This window comes from Rattus norvegicus, chromosome 10 (genome assembly GCF_036323735.1).
Source record: "Rattus norvegicus strain BN/NHsdMcwi chromosome 10, GRCr8, whole genome shotgun sequence".
Lineage (NCBI taxonomy): Eukaryota > Metazoa > Chordata > Mammalia > Rodentia > Muridae > Rattus > Rattus norvegicus.
The window spans coordinates 54,690,001-54,701,985 of NC_086028.1; the positions used below are offsets into that span (position 1 = coordinate 54,690,001).

General features: G+C 49.0%; 1 protein-coding gene and 1 long non-coding RNA gene across 9 annotated transcripts in view; one reads left to right on the forward strand and one right to left on the reverse strand.

Annotated features, from left to right (window-relative positions):
- Window positions 1-11,985, reverse strand: part of Dnah2 (dynein, axonemal, heavy chain 2) — a 125,053-nt gene that overhangs the window by 48,551 nt on the left and 64,517 nt on the right. For 4 of the 5 annotated variants that reach the window (NM_001100676.1, XM_008767900.4, XM_039087610.2 and 1 more), the window contains 11 exons: window positions 10,914-11,131; window positions 10,405-10,506; window positions 9,879-10,004; window positions 9,496-9,606; window positions 9,045-9,233; window positions 8,541-8,644; window positions 8,258-8,447; window positions 7,621-7,801; window positions 6,423-6,550; window positions 5,938-6,090; window positions 5,574-5,699 (listed from right to left, as the gene is read on the reverse strand). In NM_001100676.1, the coding sequence (NP_001094146.1) occupies window positions 5,574-5,699; window positions 5,938-6,090; window positions 6,423-6,550; window positions 7,621-7,801; window positions 8,258-8,447; window positions 8,541-8,644; window positions 9,045-9,233; window positions 9,496-9,606; window positions 9,879-10,004; window positions 10,405-10,506; window positions 10,914-11,131 (1,628 nt within the window). Of the gene's footprint in view, window positions 1-5,573; window positions 5,700-5,937; window positions 6,091-6,422; window positions 6,551-7,620; window positions 7,802-8,257; window positions 8,448-8,540; window positions 8,645-9,044; window positions 9,234-9,495; window positions 9,607-9,878; window positions 10,025-10,404; window positions 10,507-10,913; window positions 11,132-11,985 lie in introns of those variants that run through there. The other variant, XM_039087611.2, reaches the window with a different exon arrangement.
- LOC102557224 (uncharacterized) lies at window positions 6,531-10,579 on the forward strand. 4 transcript variants are annotated; one of them, XR_594755.4, is made up of 4 exons: window positions 6,531-6,967; window positions 7,073-7,171; window positions 9,478-9,611; window positions 10,311-10,579. It is a non-coding gene; the product is annotated as an uncharacterized LOC102557224 (long non-coding RNA). The 4 variants fall into 4 exon arrangements; XR_594756.4 differs by having other exon boundaries at window positions 6,541-6,967; window positions 7,046-7,171; XR_001840201.3 differs by having other exon boundaries at window positions 6,544-6,967; window positions 7,070-7,171.

Consider the following 11,985-nt stretch of genomic DNA (forward strand, 5'->3'; position numbering starts at 1 on the left):
GAGCCTGCCTCTGTTATATTTTTCTGTATGGTGGTTTGTACACTTTCCTTAACTTTTTAATGCTGTATCTTTCCATAAGTTTGTTTTAGGGATGGAAGATGGCGCAGAGACTAAAGGCATTTGCTACACCAGGTGGTGATCTGAGGTTTTGACACCCCCACCCCAGAGTCCATTTAGTGAAAGGAGGCTGACTACCAAGGTCCAGCCATCTTCAGCATAGTCTGGAAGAAAAGCCCACCTCCTTATACTAATACTGGGCAGCATTTACCACAACTGACCAAACCCCTCAGACCAAAACTAACCGACTCATCCTAACACAGGGTGTCCCCTCGCTCCTTTATAAACAGCCATTCACCTATGGAACCACATCTGTCTTCTCTCTATCCAGAGGCAGTCCATTGTCCTTCCTGGGCAAATGCCCCTTCTCCTTCCTCCTCTCCCTTGTTCCTGCTCTCGTCTCTCTCTCTCTCTCTGTCTCTGATTCCCTGCCTTGTCTGGCATCACCAGTGATTACCACTGTAGTCAGAACACACAGGCTGAGTAGTTGCCTTTACATGTTTAGAGTTCCTCTATGTTCTACGTGTGCTCCAAAGAAATAACTCTTCTTTTACTGAGTGAAAATTCTCTAGATATGAATCCATTCAAAGTTGTCCGTTGTGGTGTTCGGATCTTCCATGACTGTGATCCTTACTAAGAGGTTGGAAGAGGGTTCGTCTATTTCTCCTGATATCTCAGCCAGGTCAGCTTCGGTTCTTTTGAGTCTGTGTCATTAAGTACATCCAGAGTAGATCTATTGCCATGATCTTACTGCCATGGGGTGACCTTCTAGTTCCCGGGAAGCTTTTTTGCCTTGAAGCTGTGCTGTCACGGCTTCCCTAACACTCTCTGGAAGAGTAGTTATCCCGCAGACCTCCTCCTCTGAGACTCTCAAGCCTTTTCTTTCAGGTGTGTCTCCTGTAAACCATCCCAGAATTACCATGACAATGTGGACTTTTCTTCCAGGCTGTTTGGTTCTCCCTGAGGGCTCTAAACAGTTACTTTGCCTGTTGCTCCAAGTTTCAAGATGCTTATCACTGCCCTAACTCCAAACTCTGCAGTTGAGTGTCTCAGAATGAAGGCCACATCACTTATCAATTTCTCTGTTATACGCACTCCCAAAGCCTTCGGATTTTACTTATTTACCAGTAGAGGAAGGGTTCGTGTCCTGAAGAGGTTTGAGAGCCTGGATCTCCTCCGGATTGCCTTCTCTCTCTGCCCACTGTGACTGCCATCTTGGGCTCTCTGTTCACCATCATCCCGAGCGTCTCTTGAATGGATGGTGTTCCTGGGTCTGCTTCTCTGCTAACTTTTCATAGTCTGTACCTGCGCTTTAGTGAGGCCACATTCTCTCAGGCTTTTGGATATATTAGAGGCTTTTTTGTTTGTTTTGAATCAGCATAATTGAAAATTAGCTGACCTAGCCTTTGGTAAGATAGGTTGGATGGGACAGAATTTGAAGTTAGACATTATTTAGAATTAGTTAGAATTTTGAAGGCTGCTCCATTATTAACATACTTACTATTATTATTGAGACACAGAACAGCCTGGTTTGTTGTTGTTTTTAGTCTCTTACCTCTTTTTTTTCCTCCTTGGAAACATGTGAAATAGTCTCCTTGTTCAATGCTCTAGAACTTCCCAGGGCACCCGTTAAAGGACTGTTCTAGTCCACATTTATGTGGATTCTCCTTTAGCTGTGGGGACCCCATCTCTCCATTTTCTTCTCTCCTACTTTTGAAATTATTTGAACACTATCTCACCTAGATTTTTCCTTTAAATCCTATCTCTTCTCCCCTTTGTCAGCCTTCTCTCTGCCACAGTCCTTTTTAGATGGATGTCATTAGAATTTCACTCTGAGAATTCTGATTGCTGTTCATTTGTTTTAGTCTGGGTGGGGTATTAGTGGCCCAGGCTGACCTAAATGCACAGATGCTCATCCTGTCTCCACCCCTGAGTACCTGTGTCTGCAGGTGTGCCCACTGCGTCCCAGTAGAGATAGCCTTTGACGGTTTGTTTTGTATTTCCTCTCCTTGGGCTATCTATTTTCACCATCTGGCTCATTCTTGTTTGTTTGGGTTTCTTTTGTTAGAGAACCCAGGCCCTGCAGGTAACCAAGTCCTAAACAGATAGATAGGTCTGCAAGCCAGGCAAGGACACGCCCAGCCCCAGCCCCAGCCCCAGCCCCCCCACACACATGGGGGGGGGGCACAGGACAGGATCAATCTTACTACCATCACCTTTTCTGGGTAACACATTAACTGAGCCCTCACCTCCTATCCAGAGACTGACTTCTGCCATGTGGCATGAGCGTCAATGTGCCCACTCCCTACTTCTGTCATGGACCACAGGTCATATATCGCATATTGACTAAGCCTGCTTCCTTGTGATACAAGACCACGCTTTTTCTTAGAAATCCGTAGACACCTTCCTCTTTCTCCTAAGGCTTAATACTTTCCTTTAGACCCTTTACCATACTGTTGCCCTGCATTTAAAAAAGCCTCTTGCCTGAAGAATTTTGCTCAACATCCTCACTCCTTCTCCCTTACCTCCTCACTCCTGCTAATAAGTAATACCTAACAGCCTTCCTACTAGTACTCTTCTCTCAGGTGTTTAGTGAGCTTTGGCTTTCCTCACATCCATACACACACGCACACACACAGATATTATAGCCCAGGCTACCCTCAAATTCCTTATGTAGCCAAGGTTAGCCGTGGATCCCTGATTCTCCCACCTCTACTCCTAGTTTCTGTTTATATGGCTGAGAAGGTGGGTGTGGGGCTCACAGACTGTGAGCAGTGCAGCCCTACAGGTCACAAAGCACTTGGGGTCTTCCTGCCATGCTCCAGTCATTCCTCTTGGGTCAGAATTCCCCAGAGAGAATCCTTCCACTCTCCTGTCTGCTTGCCACTATTCTTTAAGCTGAGAGATGAAAACATCCAATCCTCCTGTCATACCTGCTGTTCCTCAGGCTGACACCTTTCTACACAGCAGGGGACGAACAGTCACTCAGGGCCATTAAGACACCAGATCTTAGAGATACAATTCCCTCCCTCCCCCACCTCCAGACAGAGTCCTGTCACACAGCTCTGGCTGGCTTCAATCTTGCAATGTAGACCAGGTTCACTGCAAACTTACAGTGATCCTCCTGCCTCTACCTTTCATGCTGGGATTGCTGGTGAGTCCCTCCACATCTGGTTGAGACCTAGCCAGTCTGAAACAGTTTGCCTCAGAAGCCCTCGTTATGCTTCACTGTGCTGCTCTGCCCACCCACCCCTTACTTAAGATGCCGTAAATGTCAGACTCGAATCACTGCTTTGCCTCAACTTCTGGAGTTCTTGGGCTGGGCTAAGGGTGTCCTGTGAGATCTGTCCTTTCTCTCTCTCTCTTTTTTTTTTTTTTTTTTTTGAGACAGGGTTTTCATGTGTAGCCCCAGCTGTCCTGGAACTTGCTCTGTAGACCAGGCTAGACTCAAACTCAGAGACCCACCTGCCCTTGCCTCCCAGGTGCTGGAAATAAAGGTGTGTGCCTCCACTGCCTGGCAGAAATCAGACTTCAGCATGGTTGCCTTGAGGTATGACTGACTCTCCTGGGCCGGAAGTTTTCTGTTTTCTCCACTAAGGGTGTTTTTTTTCCTTCTTCCCCAATTATCATGGCTTTATTTTTACATTTTAGATATAAATGTATTATTTTTACGTGTCTGTGTCAGTTTATGAACTGAAGCTGGGTCCTCTGCAAAGACAGTCAGTGTCCTTCTACCCCCTCCCCTTTCCCATGTAGATCTGGCTGCTCTGGCACTCACTGACTTCCCTCTCCAGAAAATGCAGAAATTAGAGACGTGCACAAACACGCCCAGATGTTCCTACAAACTCTAGTCACTCCTTCTCCCAACGCCATTTCCTTGGAGCTGTTTGGCTTGTCTCTTATTTCCTTGAGAATATTGAAGACTGCTTATCTGCAGTTTTTTCTTGGGTTTCACTGTGTGAACATTACACGAATGGCTGCCACTGCTAGCCTTGTTTTCCAGCCTCCACCTGCTTGCGCTGCCTCCTGGGCTTTGCTGCCCGTTCGACTGGGTTCCATTTGATTCATTCTCCTGGACCAGGGCTGACACTGAGCTCCTCCATTCCCTTTGCTTCCACCAGCCACTGGGAGGCACTGACAAACAACACCCCCCACACACACCCAGATTAAGCTTGAGACTTTAAATTACACAACAGAATGAATGCTGGCTCTGAACGGTGTGGCTGTGCTGAAGAGATATCCAGGAAACCTGTGACACCTCCCCTTCCATCACCAGGGCTCAGACAAGCACAGATCTATCTTTCCCGGTTGACGGTGAGGGTGTGTCCCTGTAGAATGATGCTTCCAGGACAGTGGGATTTCTGTTCCAGACTTGGGCTGCTTCCCCTCCTAGTCCTGGGGCCTTAGACTGACCAACTTTCCATGGGGAAACAGTATTGGAACCTAGTTGCCTCTCAAAGTTCCTTCATTCACTGCAGCCACACCAAGGGACCTAGAATTCTTGCCATCTTAGCAATGTGCTAAAAAGGGATGTATTTCTTTGAAATGTTTCAATCCAGCATTTAGCAGTTTCTACTGAAACCACAGCTCAGAGCATGTGGAGTGACTCCAATGAGGAATGGACGCCCTCCTCTACTCCTCTGCTCTCACCAACCACAAAGCTCCCTTCAAAGTTCCCACCAGGAGGCCAGGAGGCCAGAAGGCCAGGAGGGAAAGGGCTAGTGGACACAGCCAGGGTAGCCGAGCTTCAGGGAATTCAGGGATATGTTGAGTAGTCATTACTTGAGCCTGGAATGGTGGCCCATAGTGAGGCAGGAGGCCAATCAATCTCTGTTAGTGTAAGGCCAGCCTGGTCTGTATAGGGAGTTCCGGGTCAGCCAGGGTTACATAGTAACACCCTGACTCTAAATTAATTAATTAAGTGGGAAAGTAAATAAGTAAGTATTGCAAGCAGGTACTCCTGAAGGCTATGAGTCAGAGAGGAAGCTGCTTGTGTGGGTCCTAGGAGGAGCCCACTCTGTCATTCAAAGTCACACCTAGTGAATGAGAGAAGTCCAGGACGTCATACTTCCTGTTCCCAGATGCACAGTCACTCATGAAATCAGGGAGCTTGTTAAAGAGTAAATACTGGATCAGCAAGAGGGCTCAGTGAGTAAAGGCACCTGTGGCCAAGCCTGATGATCCAAATCTGATCCCTGGGACCCACTTGGTGGACGGAGAGAACTGGCTCCTGTAAACTGTCCTCTGACCTCCACATAAACACACAAAAATCAAAATAATGTTCTTTTTAAAAGGAGGTGAGGCTGGGCTGGAGAGATGGCTCAACAGTTAAGAGCACTGGCTACTCTTCCAGAGTTCAATTCCCAGCAACCACATGGTGGCTCACAACCATCTGTAATGGGATCTGATGCCCTCTTCTGGTGTGTCTGAAGGCAGTGACAATGTACTCACATACATTAAAAAATAATAATAATAAATCTTAAATAAATAAAAGGAGATGGGGAAAAAGCAAACACCTTGCCGTAGTCAATGACTGGGAGCTCAATGTTGGGGAAAAGGTCCTGCACAATAGCGTTGAACAATGGAACATCCACTGACGTCAGCTTGGCAATGTTCATATCTCTCATGGAGAGCAGCAGAACCTATGTGGGGGAAAGTGAGACCCAAGAATGACAGATATGCCAGAGACTGTCCTCAGCCACATGACAAGGACAATCAGGCAACCCAGGGGACAAAGCATGAGGTGGGGCAGGGGTGGATGTGTGCACAGAATATCCCTATCTGGAAAGGAAAAGAAAGGGTCTGGAGAACTTCCTTGAAGACATCACCAGACCAGTGACAAAGGGGGCACAGGTCCAGGGCCACCCGTGTCTGGCCTACCTCTTCATCAGTCAGATCTGGCTGGAGGCGGCGCTTCTTGCCGGCATATCGCAGAAGGGAAGTGAGGGCGCGCAGGCCAAAGTCGTAATGGTCCTGTCTGGAGAGCTGCTGCACAGCCAGTGAGTACAGAGTATACACCTTCTTGGCCAGGATCTGGGAACCGTGCAGAGGAGACAACCACAGGTCCCCTTTTTATTTGGGGACACTCGTGGACACAAGAACCTAGGTCAAAGATTTGAGGCATCTAGGAAGTGCTCTGAACCATTGTAGGAGATCTTGTGGACTATGCTATCACTGGTTAGTGGCTTCATGGAAGAGAGACAGCCCACCACCTGTCTGTCTGTCTGTGCTTCTCTGGCTTCATATCCTACTGATAATACTCCCAGTAGGATGAACAGATTGTGAGGCCTCCAGGGGCTCCTCTTCCCAGGGAACAATTATGCCAAGGAAATAAAATAATTGGAAGGAAAAGATTATCAAAATACCTTGCAGTTGCCAAAGCCCTCCCCAAAGAGGATGATTTCCGCAATAAGCGTAGAATCGGGCACTACCATGGCGATTGGGCGGAACATGGACTTTAGGTTCTCTGGAAGCTCTGTGCGACCAGCATAGCCTGGAGACAAAGCCATTTGTTTAGAACCACATTTCCCTGTCCTTACTTGGGCTCTCAACCATCCCACTCTACCCAACCTTTACCCTGCCCCTAACTTTCTCCCAGCTCCAAGATGGCATCCTTCCCCCTATCTTGTTACTTTCCGCACAGCCCTGTTTCCAACTGAAACCACAGGGCTGCTGAGTTCTGTGTGGAGCCCACAGGAGCCGGGAGATCACAGCTGTCACTAGGATCCGATGCTTCCCTAAGTGTGTTCTCTCCTAGACCCTTCCCCTAAGGCTGTTCCTAGGAGGCAGCTATGAAACTGAAAACCCCATACATTAGAGAGACTTCCACTCTCCAGAAGGGACAGAAGGCCGAGCAGGGAGCTAGCCCACTGCGAAAAGGGGCTCTGCCTTAAAGCTTCCACAGCAACAAGTAGGTGTTTCTTGAGCCCTTGGGGAGGACAGGAAGTGAACTTCCTCCTCTCCTGTGTCTTCTCTTCTGTTGTTGCAGCCCCTAATGACTTTGTTCCTTAAGCAGCAGGACCAGGGGCAGAGCCTGCTGTTGCAAGCGATTAGATGAGGGTCTGGACCTCATCGAAGGACTTTTCCACTTGAAAAGCTACAGAAACTTTAGAAGGTATGGCCTACTTGAAAGAAGTAAATCACTAGAGTATAACCATGAATCAACAAAAAATCTCCCTCCTCTCTCTCCCTTCATCCTTCCTTCCTCCATCTATCTCTATCCCTCCCTCTTTCCCTCCCTCCCTCCCTGCCTTTCTCTCTCCCTCTGCCTCTCTTCTCCCAGGTCACCCTGAACAGCCCTGTCCCCCTACACCTCCCTCATGACATCCTGCCCACCCTCACCAACAATGGCTATGGCTGAGACAGCAGAACCAAATCTCCTCTTTCCTCCTTTAAGCTGAATGTCCTTGGGGGTTTTGTCGCATTAATAGAAAGCAGATGAACACAGTCATCTTTAGTCAAATACTAAGCACTTTGGCCCAGAAAGGGAAAAGGACACAGGACTTACCCCAGACACCCAGTTCTCCTGCCCCCTTGCCCTGTCACCTGGCTCCTCCCACATACCAGGATTCATGGTGATGAAGATCCCACAAGACCACACCAGATTTATTTCAAAGCCCTCAAAATAGAAACGCGTGAGGTTGGCGGTCAAGGCAGACAGGATGGACAGGATCTGCTGGGCCACCACGGACAACACCTCAATGTTGATGCGGTTAAACTCATCAAAGCAGCCCCAGGCTCCAGTCTGTGGAGCAGCAGAAAGAGGCAGTCACTACAGTGAGAGGCATCCCTTGCCACTAGACCGTAACCTAACGCACCCTCCTGAAGATGCTTTAGTAGCAAAGATGGCATCCGAAATAGGGGGTCCATAGGGGACCAGAGCAACAGTGTAAGAGCTTCTGGCCAGAGCTTTCCATCAGACAAGACAGCCGATGGTGCTGGCTAGAACACCTCGAGGTTGGAACTTGTGTGCACTGAGTAGCTCCTGAGTGCTGGGCAGTTTCTGTACGTGCTCTGTTCAATCCTTACATGGTCAGAGTTTGCAAACATGCAATGCGAAACTCGGGGAGTTGAAGGGGTTTCACTTCTTCATTCTGACTGTAAGAATTGCTGTCTTGCAAGCCACATAGGCGCGAACCAGATTTGGGTTTCAGTTGATTTTTGGGTACTAAAAGATGTGTAAAGATTTTAGGGCACTGACCTGCGCCAGTCCAGAGTACATTCTTCCCATGGACTTGTAGTCCAAGCCCTCAGAGCAGTTGACCACGATGACATATGTACCCAGCGCCTTGCCCAGGTCCTTGACAGTTTCTGTCTTTCCAGTACCTGCTGGGCCTTTGGGGGAGCCCCCACGATGAAGGTGCAGTGCTGTGGTTAATGTCATGTAACATCTGAGGATTTAAGACATGACTCAGTCAGAGTACTGTGAGACCTATCATCTCTGCAGCTCCCACCTGGGACCCCTGCTCGCCCCCAGAGCCGACCTGTCGGTCAGGGGAGTGATGACCAGCCGACCAGAGTTCCCCAAGTACTCATAGCCATACTGGAATTGTGTGTTGGTCTGGCGGATTATACAGTCATCCACATCCTGGGGAAGCAGAATAAGACAGAGGAAGGCTTAGGGTAATGTGGAAATGGCTACCAGTAGGACTCAGAGAAGTCAGATGGCTGCAGATAGATTAAGGGTTCCGGTTTAGGGATGGTTTGGGCCACCAGAGAAAGTGGGCTCTATACTGCACGTCTTCCCTGATCCCAATCCATGGAAAGAGTGGCTTAGGTCTGAGCCACCATCAAGTGGCACTTATAAGGAGTATTGCCTGGAGCAATCATTGGCCACTCCTGAATCGGGATTGAGACAGAGCTAAACCTCCGAGAAAGAAGCTATGAAAGTCCAAGGGATTGGGTTAGAAGATAGCACGTGTCCATGCATGAAAAGCACTGTGGGTCAGTTTGGGCCTAAGAGAGTCGCAAGTTGATGCATTGCACACCTTCTCCCAGTAGAAGCGCAGCTGGCTGAGCCAGTCAAAAGCATTGACATCCATAAGGCCACCCTTATAGAGCTTTTCCAGCACATCACGGGCATGAATTTCTATTGTCACCAGAGCCACGATTTTAAGTCTCATGATCTTGGTCAAGTTCCCCCTGATGGCCTCTGAATACTTATTTAGTATTGACACCTGTGGGACGGGGGAATAGGCAAGAACAGAAGCATCAGTGTAGCCAAGGCTGGATGGTATCACATCCCAGCCTGTGTCACCTCCAGCTGCACACAGCTCCCCATATCCCTAGACCCACACAGGAGGAGCTCCGCATGGTACACTCCTGCCCTTCTGCCCCAGAGCACCCTTGTTCTGGTCTGCTCGTGTCAGCTTGTCTCCAGTTCTGATTCTAGTCGCCCCCTATATGCCCATCCTACCCCAGGTCTGAAGAGCTCCCCACCTGCTTCTTCTTCATGACCTTGAGGATTTTCTTGTCTGACCGCTCTTTGGCTGTCATCAGGCACTTGGTGACATCAGCTGTCCACTGGATCTGACTCGCCGTGATCACCATCTGAGGTGGGTACAGAGGCTGATCACAGGCTCTACCTTTAGCCATTTATCTATGCAGCCCAGCTCTTGAGTTCCAGCCTCTTCCAGAACCCAGTGCAGCCGTGCCTCGTCTGGCCTGAAGGATGGACGGCGCATGCACCTTGGGTCCAGCACTTATGAGAGCCAGACCCAGGAGGAGAGCAGGGAACCACTGTCTGGGAGCCTCCAGAGTCTGTCTTTCCACATGCTGCTCTGTTAGCTCCTCTGTCCCCTGTCTGTGTGGCCCCAGCTTACCTGGCCAGCCCAGTCTTTCACCCACTTGTCCCTCTTGTTGAGGAACTTCTTGAGGGCCATGCGGCAGTTTCGAAGCAAATCCCGAAGCGTCATCCTCATGGCCCGCTCCACATCACCAAGCCACGACTAGGGAAAACGAAATAATGCTGGCTCTGAGGGTCAGAGGCTGGGGTTTGCCCAAGAGAAGGCACGGAGGAAATGAGACTGCAGAGGGCTAAGGACCCCAGAGAGAAGGTGTGGCTGGACAAGAGCTGGCATGGGTCTCCAAAAGCTGTGGGTCGGAGCATCGGGTGGAACCTTTAAGTTTAGGGAGGGGTGACAGACGCCAAGAACATGAGTGGCTGAGGAGACAGTAACTGCAAAGCTCATCCTGTCGTGAAAATGTTCTCCTCATGGGGCCAAACTCCTTTCTTCTTTGTTTTGTCAAGACAGGGTTTCTCTGTGTAGCCCTGGCTGTCCTGGAACTGGCTCTGTAGACCAGGCTGGACTAAGACAATTTGATTCTGAGACCTTGGCCACCACTCACCTCCACAGCTCCTTCTAGAAGTACTGGGTGGAGGAAATCAATGTATTCACCGTCACCTGAGAACATTCCTACTGCTTCCCATTTGCTGCTGGAGCCCCCGACCTGCAGAAGAGATAAGTTAGCCATGCCTTAGTCTCACTCTCTGGAACCTTCTATAAATATTTAACAACCCCCACTCTTTCTAAAATTTATTTATTTTATGTATATGAGTACACTGCTGCTGTCTTCAGACACACCAGAAGAGGGCGTCAGATCCCATTACAGATGGTTGTGAGCCACTATATGGTTGCTGGAAATTGAACTCAGGACCTCTGCAAGAGTAGTCAGTGCTCTTAACCACTGACCCTATATTCAAGCCCTTTAAAGGTAATTTCTTCTATGTGAGGTTCTACAGTCATTAACAAGTGCTACTCTCCTACTGGCAGAGTATGGTCCCCTCCAAGGCCTCAAATACCATGAGGTAGCCATTCCTTCCCACCTGCCTTCCCATCACTGCCACCTCTGCTGACCTTTTGGATTTTCAGAAGTTTGATGTTGTCAAAGCACTTTTTGAGGTGTGGCTGCACAGCCTCTGGGTTACGGGACTGGCCCAGAATCTCCAGCAGGTCATCATTGGACAAGAAGTAGAAGCGGGGAAACATATGGCGCTTGGTCTCTAAGTACATGTCCAGAGACTTCTGGATGTCCTCCAGGATTGTGTTCATTTCTATCAGTGTCTCCAGGAGGCCTGAGAAGAAGGGCAATGAATACCTCTTCGCTGCTGCCCTGGGTGGGCCTGGACGCCCTGCTCCACATCCTTCCCTAGCTCTAAGGCTGAGGGGTGCAGAGTGGTGCCATAGAGCTTCTGAAGACAGAGACATAGCCCCAGCTCTTCTGCATAATTACCCCTCTCTCTTCGGTGAGTCATTACACACGATTACATGTGGAGCGCTCATACATTATTAATCATGCATCATACTGGTTGGCTCCACCTCTCGTCAGTCTTTGGAACAATTGACCCCATTATACTAAGAACTTGGAGCTTCACTGTTCAACCCAAGAGTTTCTGAACTTGAAAATGACTCCGCAGCTTATACAATCCAACAGGCCAAACCATTACAGGCATATTGCAGGCACACAATGACAGCAATTGTGACCCAGCACAGAGAGTACTTGACCGGGAGGCAGAAGGCCACTGTTCTAATAGCCTTTAGCTCACTAACACTTTAATTAACGGCATTGAATTTTGACCTCCATGCCTGTGAAATGGCAGTAGGATCCAACACAAAGCCAAGGCTGACCAACAGACTCCTAAACTCTGCAGCCTACTGCTGTTACCCTTGGTCAACCCAAAGTTGGATGGTTAGCCCCAGCCCTGTAAGTCTCTATTGCTAAGGACATCATGTACGTCGGAAACAGGGCCCAGAGGCCCCTGAACTGGAATTGATATGACTAATCCCTGAGTACTAGCTTTCAGGCATCAGGAAGCATCATGTAGGCTTCCCAAGGAGGCGGGGGTAACCAATAGTCCTACCCAGCTATGACGTCTATGAGCCACAGCAATGACCAGCATGGCACAATGACCCCAAGGGTACAACAATG